Source organism: Arvicanthis niloticus, chromosome 3 (assembly GCF_011762505.2).
Source record: "Arvicanthis niloticus isolate mArvNil1 chromosome 3, mArvNil1.pat.X, whole genome shotgun sequence".
NCBI classification, from domain to species: Eukaryota; Metazoa; Chordata; class Mammalia; order Rodentia; family Muridae; genus Arvicanthis; species Arvicanthis niloticus.
Genome location: NC_047660.1, coordinates 74,083,408 through 74,107,362, shown reverse-complemented (window position 1 = coordinate 74,107,362; position 23,955 = coordinate 74,083,408). Strand labels below are relative to the sequence as shown.

At 39.8% G+C, this 23,955-nt stretch overlaps 1 protein-coding gene across 2 annotated transcripts in view; it reads right to left on the bottom strand.

The window, feature by feature from the left end:
- Vcl (vinculin) overlaps window positions 1-23,955 on the bottom strand; it is a 96,278-nt gene that overhangs the window by 50,786 nt on the left and 21,537 nt on the right. For both annotated transcript variants that reach the window (XM_034497478.2, XM_034497479.2), the window contains exon 2: window positions 15,200-15,270. In XM_034497478.2, coding sequence (XP_034353369.1) covers window positions 15,200-15,270 — 71 coding nt within the window. The remainder of the gene's footprint in view (window positions 1-15,199; window positions 15,271-23,955) is intronic.

Sequence of the window (23,955 nt, the reverse complement as noted above, 5' to 3'; positions counted from 1 at the left end):
AAGTGTTACTGCTAACAGGAAGAATTAAACCAATATAAAAATTTCAACATATAAAAGAACTAGGCTATGAAAGATGCAAAAAATATTATAATTCCAAAAACATACTTTACTAAACTAAGACATAAACACTGGTACCACAAAGCATTACCTAATAATTCTAGTGAGAAACAAAGACCTACTTACTATGCATGCCTGCCCTACCTTAACCCCTCTACCCACCCATCCACCACCCCACCCCAGCTTTCTACTCTTTTCTATCTTTCCTTCTGGGGGAAGGAAAGAGGTTTGTTTTATTTTGTATTTTATGTATATGAGTTCACTGTAGCCAGCTGTCTTCAGACACACCAGAAGAGGGCATTGGATCCCATTACAAATGCTTGTGAGCTACCATGTGGTTGCTGGGAATTGGACTCAGGACCTCTGGAAGAGCAGTCAGTGCTCTTAACTGCTGAGCCATCTTTTAAGACAGGATCTCACTATGTACTTCAGGCTAGTCTTGAACTCACTATAGCCCTGGTTGGTTTTGAACTTGTGTTCCTCAGCCTCCAACTTCCAAGCAATGTTAGGATTATAGGCACACACCACCAAAAATGATTTGATGTGGCTGTTGATAAGTCTTAATAACTTCAGGCCTGGACCTGGAGAGATGGCTCAGCAGTTAAGAGCACTTGTTACTACTGAAGAAGACAGAGGTTCAGTTCCCAGCACCCACATCAGGTAGTTCACAACTGGCTATAATTTCTTTCCAAGGAATTACACACCCTCTTCTGATCTCCAAGAGCACCAGGAACACACATACATGCAGGTAAAACATACCATCTAAAAATAATTTTAAAGATACATAAAGAACTACTTCATTCTTTTATACAGCTATATAATAATTCCCATTTATTAGCCTACTACAATAAACTGCCTTGAAAGCTCATTATAAGTGTATCCACTAGATGCTCAGTCAAAGGGGTGGGTGCTGTAATTTTAATATGTAGCCATAGTGCCACCTGTAAAAGTCATATGAACTCATTTTCACCACAATGGATAAGAGGACAGAACAGTATTTACATTGTGAACAATAAACAAACATGTAAAAGATAAAATTAAAAATAAATTAAAACTTAAAGAAGCATAAAACTACACTAAAGAAATCACAGTAAAGTTACTTAAAACCCATAATAACACTTTGTTTGTTCCAAGACAGAAGAGGGAGAGTGTGTAGCCTTGGCTGTCCTGGTAATCATTCTATAGACCAAGCTGGCCTCAAACAAATAGTGATCCTCCTGCCTCTGGTATTAAAGGCATATACCATCACTGAAGGACTGGAGAGATGACTCGGTAGAGAGCTTGCCATTCAAGCAAGCACAAGGACCTGAGTTCAGATGCCTATAGACCATATAAGGGCCAGGCACAATGGTGTAGATCTCTAAACCCAGCACTAGGGAAGCAGACATAGGGCCTCTGGATCCCACTGGCCAACCAACCTAATAAAATCAGTCAACTCCAGGCTGAGAAAGAGATCCTTCCCAAAAACAAACAAACAAACAAACAAACACTTGCTGGATGTAGTAGCACACACCTTTAATCCCAGCCCGGTCTACTTGGCAAACCTCAGACCAGCCAAAGCTATATACTAAGACCCTGTCTCAAAGTTAAGTAATTAATTAATTAGTTGGTTAAGGTCATGGGCTGGTGAGATGGCTTAATAAGGCCCTTGATACCAAACTAGGACCCATTTGGTGGAAGTGAAAAAACAACTCTCCAAAGCTGTCCTCTGATCTCCACATTCCCACCCACAAAAATGAGTAAACTGTTTGAAATAAAGTATTTAAAAGAAAACTCAAATACACTAAAAAGAATGATTTCAAAAGCACTGTAAGAATAGTCAACTGTTCATTGAAGACCACGAGTCAAAGACTGCTTACATGTCCCTTTCTGATACCTCAGGTGCTGTTTCCCACCTTCCTTTACTAGATTGGCCTTCCCTTCTCATGCTGTTTTAAATGTCTCTTCCTTCAGGGAATCATACTAGTCTCCACAATCTATAGGGGTCTTGTGTTCCATCCTTTCTCAGCTTTCTCTCATAGCACTATAAATTCAGCATGGCAACGTAAACATCTCATTCACCTTAAAAATTAATGTACTCACAGAACATAACACCCAACAAATAAAAAATGCTCAGTAACTCTTTGATGAATACATTTTACTACATGAAGGAAACGAAAATCATCTGAGCAGAGAAAATCATTATACTTATTTGTTTTGCATTTTTTGAAACAGAGTTTTCCCATGTAGTCCAAGCTAGCCTTGGACTTGTAGTGTAGGTTGGCCTGAAATTCATGATTCTTTGGTCTCAGTCTCCTCTGTGATGGGACTGCAGGCATGTATGACCATGTCTAGCAGAAAATCATTAAAAAGGCCCAAACTTGATTTTACCTCAAAGGAACTTGATCCTGGATGAAATTATAGAAAATAAACAAGCACCATAAAATGCAATTCCTGAGCGACATCTACTCAAAGATCCAGTTACTGTATACAGGTTTTTAAACTTGAAAAAAGACGTTTAAATGCCAGGAATAACTTACGGAGAGAAAACCTAGCAGGACAGGAAAATAAAACAGAAAAGGCTTGCCAAGAATCAAATTGATTCCCCACTAATGGTTCTCTTGTGTGATAAAATGATAGGCAGAATAGACACTGTGCCATTTTTTTTTTTTTTACTACAGTAAGATTATCTGGTCAGTACATTAAAATTTAACCACATTCATAAAAGCCAAACAAATCCCACTGTGATTAACCAGAAATCAGAAACAGGAGGAGCCCATCATGTCAGGAGAAAATGTTATTTTTATTTAAACATTCTGTCTGCCTGCCTCTTAAAGTGATCTTCCATTTTAAAATAGAAACCTAAATTCTACAGAATGACTAAGAATAAGACCTAAATAATCTTATAACTTGACTATGTCCTAATAATATTCATTTCGAAAACTTAAACCACTCAACTAGTGCAAACTGAGACTTCTCTGCCTTTAAGTCTTCAACCTCAAGGACCAGTGCTTGCGATTTAGATCAAACAGACCAATGACAGTTTCATGTAATTCTGAACAATCCTCCCTTCCCATGTAAAATAATATAAAAGAAGGGTTCTAAGTTCCTCAGTTCTCAGTGATTTTAATTATCTCTAATCAAGCTGTTTGGAGCTTCACTTTTTTTCGATAATGCATGCTAGGTATCAGACATTCATCTTATCACTCACTCCTCCACTCAGCACGAGTCACAAGGGCCAGTCTCTCCAGTGTCTCTTTGAGTTCCTTTTCGAGTAGCTCTCTCTTGAACGCCCTTCTTCCTTAGCCTCCAGAGGGCTGGGATTACAGGTGTGTGGCACAGGCTTGACTTCCAACTTTATTTTAAAACAACAGGAATAGACTGATTCTTGTGTAGCCTCCCGATAATAGCTAATATGCACTGCATCCTGGGGCTGCCATTCTAAAAGGTCAAGGCTCCTCAGCCATTAGTCATCTAGAAACCTGAGTGAAGGCCACAGGCACAGTAGCAGTTTTTAGAAAGGAGTAGGGAACACAGAGTACAAAAAGAGACACACTTTAAATCTGGTTTGAGTAGCAAGTGCACAGCCCTAACCCACCCTATCACATGCTGCATGGCAATGTTGTTCCAACCCTGTGCTTTAATTGCAAGCTTTTACAGTCTTCATCCATGAAACCCATAAACTCCTCCTTTCCCTGTACCAATTTCTCAAGTACAACACAACACAATGAGCTTTCTCATTCTTTAAAGATTTAAGTATGTATATATGGGGAAGGGGGGATGGAGTAAAATCCACTGGAACTGGAGCTGCAGGTGATTGTGAGCTGCCTGACATGGTACTGAAAACCAACTAGAGCAGTGCATACTCCTAACCTCTAAGCCCCTTATCATTCTCAGCAAGACCAAAACTCATGTGCACACCCAAAATGAAAACTTTTGTCACTTAGACCACAATAAAGCTAAGGGATGACGTGGGTTTACCTTAGTTTTAGTTCATTTGTGAGTATGTGTCTGCATCTATGTGATTACTAAATACCACATGTATATGGAACTTGTGAAGATCAGAGCAGGTGTCATAGCCTTTAGATCCAGAGTTATAAGACAGCCACCTAACATTGGGACTGAGAACTCAATTTGGGTCCTCTGGAAGAGTAGTAAGAATATTAAAAACTATCAAAAATGTTTTTAAAAGCAATAGCAAATGAACCCTTCTCTAATAGAGTATGTGTAAACAAAGCTAAATCAATTCCCCACCAACACACACACACACACACACACACACACACACACACAAACACACACAGCTCAGCTCCTTAATTTCTTTTATTTCCGATGAGATCAGCTAACCCTGCAGACAGTTTTGGCTTCCCCAAGGAGATAACACAAAAGGAAGTGGTATGCTGAGAATGGGACTATTATAAACCTCCCAGCCATCCAGGCTGTGTGTCCAAGAGCTGGTAAACAGCTAACTTGAAATCATGTAAGTCATACCTTTGACTCCTCAGCATGTCATATTCTCTCTCCCAGTCCCTCTCTCCCCTTCCTCCACCCCTTTTCAAATCTGGCACTAGTACACAGAGAAGAGATTCTAAACCTTGCAAGGTTCTATGAAAAACTGTGACACACAAGTCATGGACTCTACTGTCCTTTTCTCTCTCAAGTCAGGGTTAGAGTAGAGACAGAATGAACATATAAACAAATGTATTTTACAAGCACCCAGAGATTTCACATGTATGCTAGTGCTATGTGATGAAAAATAATTTTTAAACATTACTAAATTCTTTTTGGTTTCTTGTTCCAATACATTCTTTTAATTAACTAATAGTAAAGTCTCACTACTATTATTATTATTATTATTATTATTATTATTATTATTATTATTATCTGAAGGACCTATGGAAAAATTTGATAGTCACTATTCTACAACATAATGTAATCAATGATATAGAACCTTAAATTGCCTAAACACAAAATAAAATGGGGCAAAAACAATGAGGGAATACTTTCACTTTAAAAAAAAAAAAAAAAAACAGCCACATGTAACTGTCATCTGGACTTTAAAAAAGAACAAAGTCTGGAACTGCATGGCTAACATCACAGCACTAATTCAAAAGCATGTAATAAACAACACATCACCAATATAATTTAGAATCTAGGAGAACCACAAACTTTAAAACCAGCTTAACAGTATCATTTCGAAATATAGAAAGCTTACACCTAAAACTAAGTAGAAAATTAGCATTGGAGATCTTAACATATTTCAGTCATAAACCAACAGTTCCAACAGACAAGCAATAAATACAGCTCTGAGTTGGACCCCAGCACCACAAAAAGAAAAAGTATGAGTAGTAGTAAAAATAAGTGACCAATACTTGTCCCCAGGCCAGTGGACACGGAGAGCTTTAGACACATTCTGTCAAACTTTCAACAGCAAAAAATCTTTACCTTATGTAAACCATTTAAAAGACCAGGAAAAGAACTTATTTTATGGAAATAAAATAACATTGATATAAAGCTGTTCAAGAACAGAACAAGAAAATTGTACAAGGTTCTTCATGAACAAAGAAGCAAAGACCTTGTAATGTTTCAGCTACTTAGGGCCAGAGATGGCTCAGCTGATAGGTGCTTGTCACCAAGCCTAGAACCCACTTGGTAGAAAGGGAAGAACTGATTCTTGCAGGGTCTATCTAGCTTCTGACATCCATACACATACACACACAATGAAATACATGTACAAAAATTAAATGTCAGACAATTAAATCTGGTATGATGGCTTACAGCTGTAACCCCAGCACTCAGACAACTGAAGCAGGAGGAACAGTAGAGGGAATCTGAGGTCAGCCAGGACCATATGGTGAGATTCTGTCTTAAAATGGGGTGGAGAGCACCACTCTAATTCAACTCAGCACTGCTGTTTGGTTTAGTGAGAAGATCTCACTATGTAGCTCATGTAACTAAGGGTGGCCTCAAACTAGCAAGTGTCCAGCTTCAAGCCCTCTAAGTATACCCCAACTCTCTGTTGATGCTTTTTAAAATCACAAGCAAATACAATTTATCCACCCCAAAAAATGCAAGTATGGTTCACTGTCAGAAATTTTACATTCATGTAGTAGACTACTGGCTATCATAATACAGTAAAGGAAAAAACTGTATGATTGTCGGAATGAATACTGAAAAAAACAAACAAATATAAGCTACCTCTGTGTGTGTGTGTGTGTGTGTGTGTGTGTGTGTGTGTGTGTGTGTGTGTTTTCAAGTAATAAAGACTAAAGGATTTAATAAAGCAGGATGATTGTCTAACATCATAAGACCCTGTGTATGATCCCCAGCACAACAAAGTAAATCTTACTATGAACAGAAAACATAGATTGAATGAAAAAATAGCTATCATAAAGTTTTTAAAGCAGTTGGGTTTATTTAAGAAAACAATTCAAAAAAAAAGCTTGCGAGGCAGGGCGGACCATCACCCAACCGCTCCTCACCTCCGGATAGTTCTACCTCTATTATCATTCATGGGTGCCTCACAGAAACTAGTCTAGACAGCATTCTCACAAAGCACAGGGAGGGTGTGTCTTAGCACAAGCCTAACAGTCAGACAGCCCTGGGTTAGGATCTTCTGCCACCCCGGGCTCAGTTACTTTCAATAAGTTACTGAGCTTCTGAGCCTCTGCTGCCTCGTGAACAAAATGAAGTGGATTAAATAACAACCAGTCCACACGTGGAATTTAAGAAATAAAGCTGTTTCATGGCGTTCCTTTGGCTCTACTATGGGAAGAACAATAAAGATTTTAAACAATTTAAGGGAAAATAACATATAAACTTTACACTTTAATAATGCATTTCTTCATCTGAGACTAGACCTATATTGGAAAAGTCAGGGTAAAATAAAGGAATACATATACCTGACTGGTTTTAGTGTTTCTATTTGCCTGTTTTGTTTAACTTATTCATACATGTGTGCATCTCTGTATGTGTGTGTAAGTGTATGTTTGAGGGTGGGGGTGATGAGAGACAGAGAGACAGAGAGAGAGAGAGAGAGAGAGAGAGAGAGAGAGAGAGAGAGAGAGAACATGTGTATTCATGTGTGAAGACCCCCATACTCGGGAGACCCTTCCTCAAGCCTCCGGAATCGCGACCACCCAAAAATCACAAGAAACCATACCTGGATGCAATCAGCAGAGGTTTATTAGGGGAGGAGCCGGCGGTCAAAAACGACAAGCTCTTTAGCTCCAAGAGCAGGGTTTTTGGCCACGTGTGGTGGGATAAAGGGTCTTTTATAGCATGGGGTGGGGGGAGGAAGGCATTTTCGCGCGCTTACACATGATTGGTTGTTTTACAAATTTTGAACATAGCACTGGGAAGACCAAGGGAGGGGTAACCAAGAACAGTGGAACATTTCAGAGAATCTAGCCCAAATGATCTAGAGTCATGTGAGATCACTCTGCACACTCATTCTTCTCAAAAATGTGGTTTTCACCATGCTATTGTGTCCTATTCTGCCATTTCAGATTACTATCTTTACTTTTTCCGGCTATAGGGCTATGGCCCCACCTAGGTGATAGCATCTTTATCTGTAGTCAGGAATGCCTTCCTGCCTTGGGCGAGGCTTGGGGAATGTAATCCAGCAAGTGTCCTTCACCTGGAATGTGAAGGCCTGAAATCTTATTTTCAGTTCCGAGTTCTGTAAGGCGGAAAAATCTATACATTTCATAAAATGGCCTTTATAATTTTTCACTCTACATGTGTACACAGGAAAGCCATAGCTCACTGTCTGAGTATCCTCCTCAGTCAAATTCAACTAGACTGGCTACCCAGCTAGTAAGCCACCAGGACTCTCCAGACTCCACTTTACACACACCCCCAATGTTGGGATTCCAAGTACATAACACTATACTCAGCCTTCTATGTAAGTGCTAGGGATCCAAACTCAGGTCCCCATGCTTACACAACAGGCTCTTCCTCCAGTGAGTCATCTCTCCAGGCCTGTTTCTCCAGGAAAAAGCTGAGGCAGTCACAGTCTCTATATATCTATGAGATGAGTCACTTAGTCAATAGTATATGTGATCCTCAATCCTTAAAAGCTTAGTACTTTCACTCTTTACAGTTTGAGAGTTTGAGGACAAAGGAGCCAAGGGGGTGGCTTAGTGCAGTACAGTACTTGCTATGCAAGCCTAGCAGCCTGAGCTATAGCCTTGGAACCTGCAAGAGCTAGATGAGGTGCAGCTTGCATCAGAAGAATCACCCAAAGCTCACAAGAGCAGCAGCAGGACAGAAACAAAAGGAGACCCTGCCTGAATAGCAGAGAAAACCAAGTCCTGGAAGTTATCCTCTGACTTCACACCCACATCACAGCAAGCACATGCCTGTACCCTCACATATACCTCAACCACATACACAGACACATAATAAATAAACAAGAATTATTAAGACAGTGAAATACATCACAAATTATATCTGTACTTTTCTGTTTTTTTTTTTTTTTTTTTTTTTTGAAACACTTAGGGAAAGAATAAACTGTTACCTTTTTTTTAAAAAAAATCTTATTTACCTATTTATTTATTTTAAACTCCAGATTTCATTACCCTCCCAGCCCACCCTTGGACTGTTCCACATTCCATACCTCCTCCCCAGCACCCCTGTCTCCACGAGAATGTCCCCACCCCACCAGATCTCTAAATTCCCTGGTGCCTCCAGTCTCCTGAGGGTTAGGTGCATCTTCTCTGACTAAACCCAGACCTGGCAGTCCTCTGCTGTATGTGTATTGGGGGCCTCATTATCATCTGGTGTAGTATGCTGCCTGGTTGGTGTTCCAGTGTCTGAGAGATCTTGGGGGTCTGGATTAATTGAGAATGCTGGTCCTCCTACAGGGTTGCCATCCTCCTCAGCTTCTTCCAGCTTTCCCCTAATTCAACCATGGGATCAGCAGCTTCTGTCCATTGATTGGGTGCAAGTATCTGCTTCTGACTCTTTCAGCTGCTCGTTGAGTCTTTTGGAGGGCAGTCAAGATAGGTCCCTTTTTGTGAGCACTTCAGAAGCCTCAGAAAACCACAAGGCGTGCGGGGGGGTGGGGTGGGGTGGGGGGAAGCCAAGGAAAAGGGGTGGGGGGCAGAGAGGGGAACATGATCTGGTATTGGGTGGGAGAAAAGGACTGAAATTCCTAAGGGCCAGCAGAAAGAATGGAAACAGGTAACCTAGGGAGATAAGAGGCTGGGGGAACCCTCCAGACTGTACCAGAGACCTGAGAGGTGAAAGACTCTCAGGACTCAAAGGGAAAGACCTTAAATGAAATGCCCTACATTGGGGAGAGGGAACTTGTAGAGCCCATCTCCAGCAGGAAGACAGGGCATCAAGTGAGGGATGGGGTTGACAGCCCACAGTCAAAACTCTGACCCATAATTGTTCCTGTCTGAAAAAAACTACAGGGATAGAAATGTAGAGAAGCCTAAGGAAAAGAAGGTCCAACAACAGGCCCAGGGGAGGCCCCAAGACTTGACACTAAACTGTTATCTTCTAAAAGCAGTACATAACTTTAATCCCTCATTTCAGGAGCCAGAGGCAGGTGAATTTAAATTTAAAGGCAGCCTGGTCTACATAGTGAGACCGTCTCTCAAAGCAAAACAAGTTATTACAGTCCAAAAGTAAATGGTGGGTCACACTTCTTTCTGGAAAATCAGACTATAAAATAAGATATGCCTTTAGAAACCATGAAATCCACAATAAGAAAGTAACAGGGTGATCTTGAGTGAGTCAAGGAATAGTCTTTTTATCTATACAATGAGTTTATTACTGGTGGTACACACCTGCAATCTTGGGATCAGAATTTTAGGCCAGCTTTGGCTACATATGCAGCTCAAAGTTAACTTAGGCCACGTGAGACTCTGCCTCAAAAGCAAGGGTTTATTTTAAATGGGCAGAATCTTAACATTGACATTCTCAGAATTACATGGTGTCTTAGTCAGGGTTTTATTGCTGCTACAAAAACCATGACTAAATAGCAAGTTGTGGAGGACAAATCCACATTGTTGCTCATTGCTGAAGGAAATCAGGACAGGAACAGGCAAAAGTTGAAGAAGCTATAGAGGGTGCATCCTTTTTGGCTTGCTCTCATGGCTTGCTCAGCCTGCTTTCTTATAGAACCCAGGACCACCAGCCCAAGGAGACACTATCAACAATGGGCTGGGCCCTCTCCCATCAATTACTAATTAAGAAAATGCCTTACAGCCAGATATTATGAAAGCATTCTCAATAAGTTTCCTTCTTTCAGAAACTATAGTTTATGTGTCAAGTTGATATAAGACTAGCCAGCATACATGGTAATAATATATGTATATACATCCCAGTAACATATATGTGATCTCCCTGGGCCCTCTGAGTTCTTCTCAATCTTGTAATTATTCTGTAGACAATGGAACACAAGTGACACAAGTCTAGTGTTTTATTTGTTCATTTCTCAATTATGTAGGGTACATAAAGTAAGCCAGATTTAACCCGTCAGTCTATTTAGACCCCATCTGCAAATTAATAAGCTGACTCCACTAATTACTGAGAAGACTCAACTCATTTTAAAAGATGTCAATCCAAAACAGCAGTATACAGCCATACCATATACTGTCCAAAGGGGACAAGTCCAAAGGGGAGCTATTTAAAATCAAGAGTGCTTGCTCTGGGTCAAAAATGCAGTGAGGCAGCATTATCTCACAAAACTTGGCCATCCGCTGAAGAGACAAAAGTCTTCTTAAAATAGCAATGGAAAAGATCACAAAAATCACAAAAATCTCAAGTTAAAAACCAAACAAAACAACAACAAAAAATAAAACAAGCCACCCTGAAACATCAAAAACATACATTTAGCCCCAGGCAAACAAATGGCATTTTATGATATAATTTTTTAAAAAAAATTCTAAAAATCAAAAATTCTATGCACGTTAAGCAACAAGTAGGTTTAAAAATACAAATCACGCCGGACAGTGGTGGCACATGCCTTTAATCCCAGCACTTGGGAGGCAGAGGCAGGCAGATTTCTGAGTTTGAGGCCAGCCTGGTCTACAGAGTGAGTTCCAGGACAGCCAGGACTATACAGAGAAACCCTGTCTCAAAAAAACAAAAAACAAACAAACAAACAAACAAAATACAAATCACAAGACAATTGTTTGTGTGCTTAAGATCAAAAGAATACAAAAGCTAATTATAAGTGCTGATAATATAAAATAAAACACTATTTACCTTAGGCCAAAAAGACCTAAATTAGATCTAAGTATTTTTAATACCTTTAAAATGTTTTTGTTATACATTAATATAAACTATGTTAAAATCGTACAGGTATGTGCCAAAATGATGCTTAACTGAGAGCATTTAACAAGGGTGAGAACAAGGTGCTTCCCCAGGGAAACAATGAATGGGTGGAACACAGAGCTCTCTCTCACACGGCACTCTCAGAACATTGTTTTATTCAGCAGGCCTAGATAGCCCAACATGCTTCAGAAACAATCCAAGCTGGCAAATCAACCAGAGCTTTGACAGCTCCCAGCAAGCTGTTGAGAGCAGCAATGAGGCAAAAGGTAACGCGTTCCAGTCCTTGTGCAACAGCATTTGCCTGCCAGCTGAAAACACGCATTCTGCTCCTTACTGGGAATTCATGCACAGGACAAGCAATAGCCTGAGAACCCTGGGGGGCACTAAACAGCCTTAGATGGGGCCAAGAAATAAGAATGCACTTCCCACTCCAGAGGCAGAGGCAGGTGGATCTCTGTGTGAGGCCAGCGTGATCTACAAAAGGAGTTCAGGACAGCCAAGGCTACAAAGGGAAACCCTGTCTAAAAAGAAGAAGAAAGAAGAAGAAGGAGGAAGGAGAAGAAGGAAGGAAGGAAGGAAAGAAGGGAGGGAGGGAGGGATGGAGGGAGGGAGGGAGGGAGGGAGGGAGGGAGGGGAGGAGGAGGCAGCAGCAACTAAAAAAAAAAAGAATGAGGTTCCACAGTATACTACAAAGGCAATTTTTTCCCAAGAAAAATTCAAACAATTCATCAAAAACATTTCTCCCCTGAAAAGAATCAATATGAATCAAAGGAATCAAAGTCTACACTGACAGAAAATGAAGCTGGCCAGTTTGACACACAACTTACTCTTCATTTTAGCATTGACACATATTATCCATTCTGAATCTGGTTATGAGCCTTGCTGAAAAAGCACTTTCATGCTGTCATCCCGTGGCTCAAAAACTATAAAACTTCTTTCCTGCCAGCTCAAAATTCCCCAGCCAGGCTTTCAAGGACTTTCATCCCTGGGCCCAAACTACCCTACCGCACTAGGCTTACTTTCCTGCCACCTCCTCCATTACCAGCCCTCTCCTCATGCACCTCCATGACTTATATCCACCTCTTATTACATCCAGTGTAGCCTTCTCTCCTCTATTCTCCCAAGTTGCACACTGAACATGACACCCCCTTCTACGCTTCACGCCTACTCTGACAGCTCTTATAAAGTCCATTTGTATCACAGCTCCTGAACTTGACACTTCTCAAAATATCTCCACCTTTTGTTTCTCTGGGATACATAGGAAAAGAAACCTGTAATCCAACAAGCGCAGGAAGCGCAGGCAAAGGGTCTTGAGTTTGAAGTCAGATGAGCTGACTGAGTGTGAGGCTGCTGTTTGAAAAGAAAGACAAAGACAGTTCCTATATATGACATACCCCAACACGCCCCGTGTGTGTGTCTGGAACTATGTGCAATTCCCAGGCATAATAGCTATAATTCCACTCATTCCTCTTCTAGTAAAAACAAAAACAAATATAATAAAAAGCAAAATACTCTACTACACTACAGTGAAGGATAAGAAAAACAACAACAGTAAGCAGTGATGAGGGATGTGTGACAGAATAGTCTCCATTTTTATCTTTCCAACAACACCCGCTCCTACCTCTTGGTCAGTTTTAGTGCATTTACTTTAATTTTTTTCCCTTAATCTTACATGTGTGGGTGTTTTGTCAGCATGTAGTCTGTGCAGTGTATGCATACGCTGCCTGGTACCTGTGGGGGCCAGAAGAGGCTCTAATGCCCTGAAGTGGATGTATAGATGGCTGTGTGCTACAGTGTGGGTTCTGGGAACCAAATTCAGGTCCTTTAGGAGAGCAGCCATGCTCTAAGCCATCTCCTCAGCCCTCAGTTTCTTTAAAAGTAAAGTATTAGTAAATTTTGTAGTTTATTACTATTAATAAACTATGTATAATACCTTTCACAGCCTATTTTTCACTATATACTGTTAACTGCTATGTAGCAATGAGCATGCTAGACAAATAGAGCAATAAATAATTAACCACTGAGTGTGTCTAGGCCATTCATCAATCAATTACATATAAATATTAGTTAATGCTCAGCTAACTGATGATGATTGATGAAAATAAAAATGTAAACACGGAATGACAGAGCCGCCATACCTGCTAACAATTTCTAAAGGACAAATCACTTCTCTGGAAGTAAGTCTAATATTTTAATAGCCCATCATGGCGACTGCTCTCCTAAAGTTTATGAGGATCAGTTTCTATGGCAACTGTCAAGCAGTGTGGCTATGATTCAAATCTTGGGGTAAACTTAGTGAATTGTGAACTCATTTTCCAGTGCAGTCAGAGACCAGATAACTTGTTCCACCCACAAAAAGAAAGCCTTGCTGTGTCCTGGAAATCTTGTTCTGTATTAAAATGTCATTGTTTTGAGTTTGCTCTGGTTTTGTTTTGGGTTTTTGTTTGTTTGTTTTTTGTTTTGAATCAAGAGTCTCACTATGTAACCCTGGCTGTTTAAGAACTCACTCTGTAGGCCAAGCCAGCCTGGAACTCACAGATATCTGCCTGCCTGTCTCTGCCTCCTGAATGCTGAGATTAGAGATGCCTGTCGTGGGCCCAGCCTTTAAGAAGGAACATCCTGAGTACTGCAAGTCCTTCAGTGGCAATTACAATATAAACTCAGTTTGAATATTTCATATCTAAAATGCTTAATATCAGAAATAGTTCTGATTTGAAGTGTTTTGGGGGGGGACCAGGGGTTCAAGAATGTTCAACCTGTGTGTCACTTTTAACTAATATTAAACCCACTTTTCAATAGTCCCTGAATTGCCAGTCATACAAGTAAGCCTGTAATTTGACTTTGAGACTACTCCATACCCTGAAATAGCATATCCTTCCCTGAAAGCTCTTTAAATATATACAAGATGATTTTAATATGAACCTACCCATGGGCCAAAAGTCTTCTGTTTTCTGTAGCCTTGTCATTCTCACAGTCAGCAAACCTAACAGTAAGTTTCTAAAACTTATTTCCTTCTTGTGCCGCCTAAGAAGCAGTCACTATTCAGAGCCATGTAACACAGACTTCAGAGGAAGCGAAGGTCAGTAATGCCCTGGAAACATCCAAACATCAACCAAATAGCCCCAAAGAATGTCCTACTCAACAATTCCAAGGATGTAATTAATTGCTTCCATCTGTTCCCTCAGTCCCTTCCCCTTCACAGCCAAGACATCTATTTTCTGCTTCCTTACAACCTAAAGAAAAGAAAGAAAAACATAACCATTGTGTTTCAAATTGTAGAGAATTTCCTTGCCTCCAGAGCTGACAGCCACATTCATCTAGTTTGGGCTTTAAGCTACAGTAAGATTTCGATGGAGTTAATTATAATAAGTTATACACTTTTTAAATAAAATGTTCAGTATTTTTCAGTTCATCATAACACACTGGTTTTCCCATGTTCTCATGGAGACCAAGTTTTTTGTCCCATGAGTAATATTCCAGTGAAATATATACAATGATGACTTTCTAATTCGATCATTCCTTCCATATTTACAGGTTCACATTCTCCTCATCAAATAGGGCTACAAAATTACTCTGAAATAAACTTTTTACAAGAATAGCAAGAAAAAGCTTAATTATTTTTTCATTTCCAGTTTCCAGAGTAAAGGATTGCTACCCTAGTTACCACCAAGAGTCATCTAAGTGTGTGTGTGTGTGTGTGTGTTTGGGGGCGGGGGGGGGGGAGTCCTCTTTGTTTTAGGATTTATTTTATTTTCGACCTCCACATACATATGAAGACACACACACACAGAGAAGTAACTCTTGGGATTACTTACTTTTTCTTTTTATAAAGAATACCATTCTATTTTGTAATAAACCGTTAGTTACTCACTTAATAAATGCTGGTGGCATATCTCTCTTCAAAATCTGATCCTCAGTGGTCTGAACGGTCTCTTTTCCAACCTACAACAGGAAGGCATGAGTCAAACATAAATTCTCAGACTGTTACTAACCTTTATTTAAGCATGTCTGAAACATAGTTTAAGACATAATGAATCCAGGCATGGTAGCATATACCCACAATCCCATCACTCAAGAGGCTGAGCCAAGACTGTTACCAGTTTGAAGTCAGCATAGATTACCCATATAGTACTGGTCAAAACAACAACAAACAAAACCCCTCCACAATCTAGTTTAGAAAGAAAAGTGAGGGATATTTCAATTATTAAGATCACTCAAACCAGGCATGGCGGCACACAGCTGTAACCTCAATCCTTAGGAGAAGGAAGCAGTCCTCCTTATTTACAGAGTGACGTCAAAGCCAGCAGAGGAGGCCTGAGAACTTGTCTCAAAAGGAAAAAGAAAAAAAAAAAGAATTGTTCCCATATCATGTTTTCACAAAATAATTAGAAAACAACATGAAGTCAAAACACAGTGCTGTTAACATTCTTCAAAGGAACTTGGAGGCGTCACTGAGAAAAGTGAAAAAATAGAGAAACCTATTGAAAATACATGTGCATATGCTACACTGAAAAAAAAATCTCTCAACAACTTAATTAGAGTAAAATGAATATATAAAATATTATGCACACAAATATATATGTGGGGACAGGGGGAAGTAGAAAGATAAAGAAAATATCTAATGAAATTCTGACTCTGATACTAGAAATCAAACAATAAAACATGAAGCCTTAGTATGACATTTATATATACATGTATGTATGTGTGTGTATATACGTGTATATATATATGTAAATGTGAAAATAACCTACTTTTCCAGATCTTACAAGCAGTATCACCAAATGTGATAATTACAATATTCACAAAAGTGTTCCCTACCATGTTATTCATAACAACCAAAGTACTTTTAAAATACCTAACAGAAACAGTTAAGCAAATTAAGGCACATCTTAATTCAATGGAAGGCCAATATGATTATAAAGACTCAATGCTGTCTTCTGACCTTATTATTTCACTTAGAAGAATGATAGCTAGATGTGATAGCTCATATCTACAATCTCAGCACCAGGAAGCAAAGGCAGGAAGATGACAGGAATACAAAACCCAGGCTACAGAGTGAGCTCCAGACCAGTTTAAAAATCACAAAACAGATCTGGAGCTATAAGCTCACTGTTCCACTGGCCTGGTGCACACAAGGCCTTGGGTTCAATTCCCAGCTCTCCCCAAAAATATTTAAAATAAAATATAAATTTATAAAGTATAAATTTAGGTTGTTAACACTAAGCCAAGTGTGCTGGCTCACACATATGATTTTGGCATTTAGGAGGCTGAGAGAAAATCACCATGGATTTGAAGCCATCCTGGGCTATACACTGAACTCTAGGAAAGCCAGAGCTACAGAGTAAAACTATCTAAAAAGACAAAACACATGATACATAAAAACAAAACTGACTGGAGAGAGCTACAGAGTGAAACTTTATCTAAAAAACAAAAAACACATCATGCAGAAAAACAAAACTATGACTGGAGAGCTAGCTTAGTTGGTACTTGACCTGAACACACGAGAACCAGACTTTGAGTTCTAGGACCCATGTGAAAAAGCCAGGTGTGGTAGCACATGCTTATGATCCCAGTGCTGGGAATGTGGAGACAGGCCGCTAGTCTAGAATAACTGGGAAACTTCCAATCCCAATGAGAGACCATGGATCAAAAAATAAGGTAGACAGCTCCTTGAGAACACCACCAGACATGACCTCTGGCCTCCACATGCATGCACATGCATATGTGCATGCACACGCACACACATCACAAATAGTAACTAATAATACATAAGACTCGAATAAGTAAATAAAACTTATCATCCCCAGCATCCCTAAAATTGTCAAAATATGGTCTGGACCTAGTCACCCACCCCCTACACACACACACACACACACACACACACACACACACACACACGTGTAGCAGATGTGCAGCTTGATGTTCATGTAGGTCCGCCAACTGGGGCAGTCAGGGGACAGGGGGATAACTATACCTGATTCTGTTGCCTACCTGTGGATCTTGTTCTTCTAACTGGGCTGCCTTGTCTGGCTTTAGTGAGAGATGTCCCCAGCCCTGCAGTGAGTTGATATGCCAGGGTGGGTTGTTAACCAGGGGGGCTTCCCCTTCTCAGAAGAGAAGGGGGGTAGGGAGGAGGAAAGGGGCTGGGTGAGAAAGATATTGGGAGGAGAGGGGGGCTGTGATCAAGAAGTAAAGTGAATAAATAAATAAACGGAAAAATATTAAGTCATACTAACTGGATGGTATAAGTACTTGTATATTTATTATACCACAAATTATAATCTTCCTCATTCTTTTCAAAAATCATTCCTGGGCAAGGGTTAGATGTCCATTATTATCCCCTTGTATCCTAACTATCTAATATGCCAAAGAGATGAACTATACACCTGATATTACCAAAAGCTGAGAAACGACTTCAAGAGGCAACACTGTAAGCAGTGAAATTCACCCACTTTATCAGTATAAATCTACTTAGGTTAGCTCAGTCATGGGGTTAAACCACTTTACGAAGCAGAAATGTAAAAGTTCTTAAGCTCAGGTTAGGTAGCATCTTAATCCTACTTAGCCATTTAACTTTTGATTTGGGTTTAAAGAAAAAGGTGAGCAAGAAAAATCCCTAAATGCACAATAAATCAGCTAAAGAAAAAGCTACAATATTCTTAGGCAATGCAAGCCACGCATAAATTACTGAAGACAAGTTTTTTTTTATCAAGTTAATAGCTCAGAAAGAGCAACACACAGCGCTGTGTAAGAGCCAGCACTTCCACAGACAATAGACTGTCTGTAGCATAATAAAAGCCTTTCAAATCAGCAGCTGCTTTAAGAGTTTCTCAGATAAAATATGACAGAATATTTCCAGATGTATTGTTCACTATGTTTGCTGGCTGAAACCAACCATTCAAAAAGATGTGGGCCATGATTTCATGAAGTAAAGGACGAAGTTCAGGCATGAAGTCACCAGTTCATACTAAGAACAATGGACTTAAAAGAATATTCACAATTAAGAAACAGGAAGAGTCCTTTAAAGTATACATAGGGAGCAGGGGGATGGAGAAACAAGAAACAAAGGAGGAAGAAATAAGTTCCTCTCAAATCTCCTTTAGAAAGGGATGGTTGGTTGTTCAGTGTTTTGACCCACATGTCAGACACTCCTCTAGGTACTAAAGATGAAGCAAATAGTAAGTTTCCTGCCACTATGGAAACTATATTCTAGTAAGGTTGCACAGAAAGAGCTGAAGCTGAGGCTCAGTTGGTAGAGTGCTTGCTTAGCATGCAGGAAGGCAGAGCGCTGGCCAAGCATGTGGGAAGCCCCAGGTTTGATCCTCAGCATGGCATAACCCAGGAGTGGTGGAACACTCAGGAGGCAGAGGCATGGCACACAGGTGTACACACACAGGCAAAACACTCATAAACATAAGGTGAAATTTTAAAAATAAATAAATAAAAGCAGACAAAACACTTTGTTCTAAAGAAATAATACTAGAGCCAAGACTTTGAAGCCAAGGAGAAAACTCTAGCCCTGAAGATCCAAGCCTAGTGACCATGCTACTCAGGAGACCAGATTGCAAGTTCTAGGCCACCCTGAATAACACAGTGAGATCCTGGGTCAAAAACATAAACCTATTCTACCTATAAACTACTGCAGACTCCTATCAGTTAACACAGGATCTAATGAACTAGTCTCCTTGTTTGTTTTGTTGTATTTTCATTTATAAAACATAAGTACTATAGACACTCTCTACTCTCTATGGTCATGGGGAGACTTGAGGAAATGTATTTCTTGTCATCTCTTGCTTGGTGGCTTCAAAACCTAAAGTTTTGTCTCTGGTTTGCCTGCACTTTATCAGTTGTTTACAAACCAGTAGAAATCACTCTGGTCCTTTATACCCTTAGAAACTGGCTTCTGTGGACACTCTGGATGCTATGACACTTAAGCAATAAACACTGAACTGTCCATAAGTACAACAGAGGATGACAGCCCTTCAGCAGACCTGCAGGTCAAGGTAGCCTAACTGTCCTTTCTAGACCATTTCCTTAGCTGAAGCCACTGCAGCCTGTGCTTCTGATTCAGCAAAGCATATACTCAAACCCATCAGCCTGAGCCCTTTCCTGTGCTCACTTTTTCTGACTGAGCTATGTAATCCTTTGCTTCTCCACCTACAACACTAAGTTCCAGGTCTAGCTCTTTCTCTTGTGAAGAAGTCATTTAGTAAAGACATTTAAAAAAAAAAAAAAAAAAAAAAGGTTGATGAGTAGCCGAAGAATGAGTTAATAGAAAGGGTCGGGAGATAAGCTGTTTTAGAAGATTAATGTTCAGTGTTATAAGTTCAGTGTTAGAAGGTTTACTATTCCCAATAGGTCAGTAATGTGTCTTACACCTGTGCAGCACCACATCACCAAAACACCTGGCCTGTAAAGCTGACGGCTGATACATGATAGAATCTGGTACTGCATTTGTTGTTCCAGGTTAGCTAATAAACAGCTGTGACCTCAGATGCGATACGTTATCTAACTACTTTAGAAGAGTGATGAGGGATGAGGTGATGGCTCAGTGATTAAGAGTGCCGTCTGCTCATCCAAAGGACCCAAGTCCACATTCCAGTATGTTTATCAACAGTTTCACAGCTACCTATGATTCCAGTTCAGAGGCTCCAATTCCCTCTTCTGGCCTCTAGCTCACATACACACACACACACAATAATAATAAAAAGACTTTAATTAAAGTGTTAAAATGTTGCAATAAAGTCGGTAAACTTTTGATGAACTCTAATAACATTAATAACAAACAAAAAATATTAAAGTGAATGAATTATTTTTGGACTGCAATGTAATTAACCAAATATATTACAATAAATTATAGCAATACTACTGTAATTCTTATACATGAAAGCAAATAAACAGAAATTTTCTATTGAAAAACAAATTCAGGATCTTGAAAGATGGCACAGCAGTTAAGTATAAAATTGCTGTTCTTTCAGAAGACCTGAGTTCAATTCTCAGTAGCCGTATCCAGTGGCTCACAACCATTTCTAACTCCAGCTCCAGGAGCTTCCGACACATCTGGCCTCTATGCACACCTGCACTTGTGTGCACTTATCCACATACAGACACATACCTACAATTAAAAATAATTTTTAAAATTTAAAAACAAAGAAAATATTAACAAATGGTCCTTAATTACATGAGGTTCTGAGCAAGTTGTCTGGTCACTGTTTTAAATCATTTATCATTGCTAAATTTCAATTCAATTGCTCTGTAGTATTCAGATTTGTTCACTACTAGCCATTGCTCTTAAGACCTGATTTATATTCAATCCAATAATCAAGTGCTCCCTGCCAACTATGTGTCACCTAGGTGGTAGGAAGAGAAAAAGAAAGAACACATCCTTGGTCATATAAACTGAAATAGTGGCAGTGAATGAGAAACAGCCCTTGGGGCGGCTTCAGGGGACTTGGCAGGAAGCCTTGTTTCTTCTGAAGGCTCTTTGCTCTGTAGTTAATTTAAATATCTTTTGTTCAATACAGTGACTTTCAAATCAAAAATTCTATATAAGAAGGCTTTTGTCTTCTGCTATTGCTATTATTAATCTTTTCATCACAACTACTCAAGTTCAAAAATGTAGAATGATTGTTTTCTTTCCAGGGGAAAAGGGGAGTGGGGGAGGCGCTAGCCAAGTTACTACCTAGACTAAAAAATATGTTAATAGATGTCTCCCTTAGCCACACTAAATGTAAGAAAATGGTTAAGACAAAACACAGCAGAGAGGATTTGTATCACGTTTGTATAGTATAAGTGGTGGCAACAGGGCTTTACAAAAGGTGGCAAGGTGGCAGACATGGTGGTGCATGCTGTAACGCTCATTGTCTTTAACGAGGCAGGAGGACTGTGAGGTAAAATCCAGGCCAGGCTGTAAAGTGAGACCATGTTTAAACAATAAGTTTTCTTTCTTTTTCTTTTCTTCCTTCCTTCCTTCCTTCCTTCCTTCCTTCCTTCCTTTCTTTTAAATACAAGGTCTCACTAAGTAGTTCTGGCTGGCCTAGACATCTCTAAATAGATTTGAGTAGCCTTGAGACCAGCATGATCTTGATATCACAGGGATGCCCCGCCCTCTACCTTTGGAGTGCTAGGATTAAGGGTGTGCACCATCACACTCAGCTAGACAATAGGATCTGAATCTATGCCTTTACACTGCCACAGTCTACAAGGGTAACCATTTATGATTAACCAATTAAGATCAGACTTTAACGGCATTGTTAGCCTGAGCAACCCACTATACAGAAAAGTCATCGTAACATTAATGTACCCAAGGCCAGGCTCAGGCCTTTTGATAATAACATTTGTGACCTACCATCAGCACTGTTATAATGAAGATAGATTTGCTTTTCACCCAAAGCCTTCACTGATAACCTTTGACAATCATTCCTAACTGGTAAGCCCATCAGGTGTTTAAAAGTCATACATCCAGAAAAACTAGGACTGTAATTCACTATGCTCTCCAACTTAGTCATTCATTGAATCAAGCACTTACTAAGCACTTCCTATAAGATAAGCACTGTGTCCGTCGCCATGGGATACAAGTTAAGTGAATCTACCCATGACCTTCTTAGACAACACAAATGCTTAAGCAAAAACTGTGCTCCACTAGGGTTACATGCAGGTTTCCATGACTTATTAAAACAGCAGAGAGAAAAGGAGTTCAGGCCAACTGACCATTCTCCAGGAAAACAGAAAAGAGGGTTTTCCAGTCACCGGGGTATCATACATGAAACCATAGCCAGTATAGAAAGCACAGATCTACATGGTAGAAACATGGGGTACTGAGCAGAGAAGAAATGTGAAAAGGTTAGGAAATTACAAAACCACCAAAAAGCCACGTCATAAAAAGTCCTGTACACAATACTATGGGCTGAAATAGCCTCTAAACAATGGGAAATTTTTCACATTAACAAGTAATTCAGACCTGCAGGCTTCCTTGAAAACTGTGAAAATCTGATTATGTTAAGTCATATTTCCACATGACAATAAACTGGAGATCGCAGTAACTTGTTAGGCCTACATTACTTACCCCAGGCCTCTTAACTCCTTAGTGTCCTATAGCTGTCGTGATTCACTCACTGACCACACGGCTGCAGCAGGCAGCAGTTGTGTTTTCTAATGATTAAATGTTAATTAGTACAGTGAATTAGACTAGTTCCCTAATAGCATGGACTTTATTCAAAATGCCTATTTCCCCAATGATGAAACCTTCTATTGTCCCCCAATTATGTATCTAAACAGAAAAAAAGAAAACTGGTTAGACAAAGACAGATCATGAAAAACAGAATTTCAGATGACTTATTTCCTTATTAATTCTTTTTGGTACATTCCGATAGGGGGAAGGGATCAAGAATATGTATTGCCTTCATAATTAGGAAATTCCAAAGTGCTAGCCAGGCATGATGGTACATGCCTATAATCTTAGTACAAGGGAAGTTAAGACAAGAGGATTGTAGGTCTAAATCCAGGCTGGAATACCATACTTTGGCACATAACAACTTAAAAATTGTAAGAAACTGTTAGTGCTCAAAGTTTCCACTTGTAACAAATTTCAATAAACTAATGTATATGTGCACAAATAAGAACACACTCATGTGAGCCAAATGGCAGGTGAACCATGTTAATAGCAACTTCTAACATCAAGCAAGCTCATCCAGCACCATAGCTTCCTGTAGCTGGGCAGCAGCTGTTTGTTCTAGCCAACAACTGAGATTGCATGCGTTGATTAAGGCTGGATAAATGTTAGCAGAGGAGCCTGGTTCACTAGACCCTATTTAAGAAGACACTGAATAGGCTTCCAAAGTGCAAAGGCTTCCTTCCATGTGCAAGTACTTCATCCTCCCTCTCAACTCAAAATTCTTCCATAGGCTTTACAACCACTTACAGCTGTCTTCTAGACAGCCACCAACTTAACAGGAAAATAGACCATAAGTACATGCCTGTATCTTCCTCACCACCCACTTTCTTCCCAAATCCCTCAAAGAAATACAAACTAGGCCCCCTTCCACTTCATGAATTGGGAATTGTAGGATGAGGAAGAATACAGCAGTCTATTCCAGATATCTCATTTTAGAAATGAAGCTCTGGATCTGGAGATATAGCTTGGTGGTGGAGTACCTGCCTAGCATGTGCAAGACCATGCATTCAATTCCCAGAAGAAAAAGAGGGAGAGGGAGGGAAAGAGAGAGGAAGGGAGGGAGGAAGAGAGAAAGGGAGGGAGAGAGGGAGGGAGGGAGAAAGGGAGAAAGGGAGAAAGGAAGGGAAGAAAGGAAGAGCAATGAGATTTGCAATGATAATTTCTCTTAAGAAAGTTAGAGGCCAACCAAATACTAAAGTGGTTTTCATGCTGATTTCAAACACACATACCTAGGTGAATTTTAGATCCCCAAGTCCCAAGCTTAGTCCTACCTCTAATGATAATAAATCAAGCACTATCTATAGGAAAATTTAAAAAAGTTTTTTTGGGGGGTCAGGGGGTTGGTTTGGTTTGGTTTTTGGTATTAAAAAGACTACTTAAATAAGGCGAACTCAGAAGCATCCCCATATAATTAAGTGATTATTGCATACTCATAAATACTGATGAGGAAGGAA